Source organism: Etheostoma spectabile, chromosome 10 (genome assembly GCF_008692095.1).
Source record: "Etheostoma spectabile isolate EspeVRDwgs_2016 chromosome 10, UIUC_Espe_1.0, whole genome shotgun sequence".
NCBI classification, from domain to species: Eukaryota; Metazoa; Chordata; class Actinopteri; order Perciformes; family Percidae; genus Etheostoma; species Etheostoma spectabile.
In genome coordinates, this window is record NC_045742.1 from 14,524,708 (window position 1) to 14,527,069 (window position 2,362).

At 36.9% G+C, this 2,362-nt stretch overlaps 1 protein-coding gene across 1 annotated transcript in view; it reads right to left on the reverse strand.

The window, feature by feature from the left end:
- Positions 1-1,557: 1,557 nt before the first annotated feature.
- Positions 1,558-2,362, reverse strand: part of LOC116696965 (phospholipase A and acyltransferase 3) — a 3,581-nt gene continuing 2,776 nt past the window's right edge. The window contains exon 5 of the mRNA XM_032528243.1: positions 1,558-2,032. Coding sequence (XP_032384134.1) covers positions 1,910-2,032 — 123 coding nt within the window. The 3' untranslated portion in view covers positions 1,558-1,909. The remainder of the gene's footprint in view (positions 2,033-2,362) is intronic.

The following is a 2,362-nucleotide window of genomic DNA, read 5'->3' on the forward strand; positions in this document are numbered from 1 at the left end:
CACACACACACACACACACACACACACACACAAAGTGGATATGAATGTTTTTAGTTCAGTTATCACTCATTTACAGATGTAAGACTTTTTAAAAATCCACGCATGCACCTGTGTATTTGTGTGGCCTAGCAAAAGGTTTCCTGTCCCAGAGTTTTCTCAGCACATTCAACGCTGTTATTTTACCGAACTGAACTGGCCCGATAAGTGACACATTTTACTGATTTTTAGATCTGTGAATGTTTCACACTGCAGAAACATGATGGGAATAAGTAGTTAAATATAGGCTAAAGAACTGGTGATGTGTTTACATGCCTTTTACCTGTGTCCTAGTGCCGTGGTGGAGGGTTTATGAAATCAAGTTATATTTTTCAAAATCCTTGATTACCTGAAGGTACCTGTATAATCCGTCAGATCTCCCTAAATGTTTTTTTTATTTGTGCCTTTTATTCAATGAAAACCGCATTTAAACTTAAACTCTTTCCACCAGCAGATTTTCTTTTCATCAAACCTTAAGGCACAACCCCCGTATCTTCTGCCTGTGTTGGATAAGATATTGTTAGATTGGTGTTACTTATACAGGATGCACAACAACAATCAACAGCCGTCACAATTGGAGCTAGTGTCCTGGTACTAAGCTGTGTTTAGTAGAGGTGGACTGATGAAGACTGGATGCAACCTTTTACTGAGAATCAAAATCATGTGGCATGTTAGCTGTTCTAAATAAATATAATTAAATATTAAGTAAAATAAATGTATGTTTCTTTTTTAAATGAATAGGCTGTAGTCATCTTCCTCCTCAGCTAATGCATGAGCCAAGAATTTAGTGAGTTGTCGTCAGGGAGGGGTATCCATCTTTGAGATTTCTGCCTCCACCACAATACATGTAAAGATGTCAACAATGTAGATTATTTCTTCAATAGAAAATATACCTATAGGATTTTTTGACATATTTCAACACAAATTCCTGTCATGATCAAAATATTTTGACCATCGTACTGGATTAAGACAAAAGATTAATCAGTAAAATCACAAATCCACACAATCTGGGATGAACAGCATTGTAAAATATTTTAAATAAGTATTCTGGCATAAATTTAGGTGGCGTGTCTCTACAATACAGTAATATTGAAATACTGTATGCTGCTGCTAATTCAAATGCTTCGAGATGGTTTGGAGAACATAAATGCGACCCTGTGCGAGGGGACTTCACGACACCGTCCAGAATCCCACAAATTATTTATTTGAAACCATTACAAACAAACTTAAGAGAAGACATTGTTATGTATTCTAGTTACGTTGTGAACTCATTAGGAGATAGCATGTCATAAGAAAACAGCTGAGTAAGATCCGTCCACATCCTCACTCCTTTCAGTTCATCACAGTACGACTTAGAATAAACTCTTTACTGTAGTGAATTTGACATTACATGGCACTTTTTGTGAGATGTAACCACAATATCATCATATTCGCTTAATTTTGATCATGTAAAATATTCTTTTCTAAAGGTTCGACTTAAGGTAGCTAATATTTCTTCATAAGAAACCCCCCCCCCTATCACATCCTTCACAATCCAAACAATATCTATATTCATCAGCTTAATCTTCAGTTCCTATTGAAACATTAAAATATTTTATCTTGGCAGCTTCATTAGTGGAAATAGTGCTTGTTGTGCTTGAATGTGCTGTCTGTAGAAATTTTAAAAAGTCCGAAAAATACGATCTTGATCCCGAACCCACCAGCTTTGCATTGTTATTCAAACCGATGAAGGCATGCAGGACATATGGAAGTAAAGTTGAGTAGAAATCAAATTTCTGGCTAAATCACAATGAGTGTATAAGCTGTCATGATCACATAGAAAACGTTGGTGATCTGTTCATCAAGTCCCTGAACAGGCGACCTGGTTCTTGAATCACTGTGTGTTCTTGTTTTCTTTTTTGCCGCCTCCAAACAGCGCTCCTGCCAGAGCCACGATCCCCAGACCCACCACTGCAGCCACACCTGCAACCATGACTGTTTCTCCTGCCTTACGCACCTGCAGAGGGAAACAAACACCTTTTAGTTAGTGAGTGGAGTCTTCTGCACATTCAAAACTCCATTCAAATTATCCACAACTCTGGGAAATATATCCCTCACATATTAGAACATATTTCATCTTATTGTTTTGTAAGATTCCTTTTACTATTGTAATATAATGGGCGGCCTTGATGTAGATTATGCTGTTAAAACGGTTTGAGAGGTTTTCGTGGATGTTTTTCCTCACTGACTGGAAATAGGTTTCTCTAGGATCCATTGTAACTTACATGATAACTTTTACCATGCCTGCTTACTGAAACAAATACTTATTTCTTATTCATATAATTTT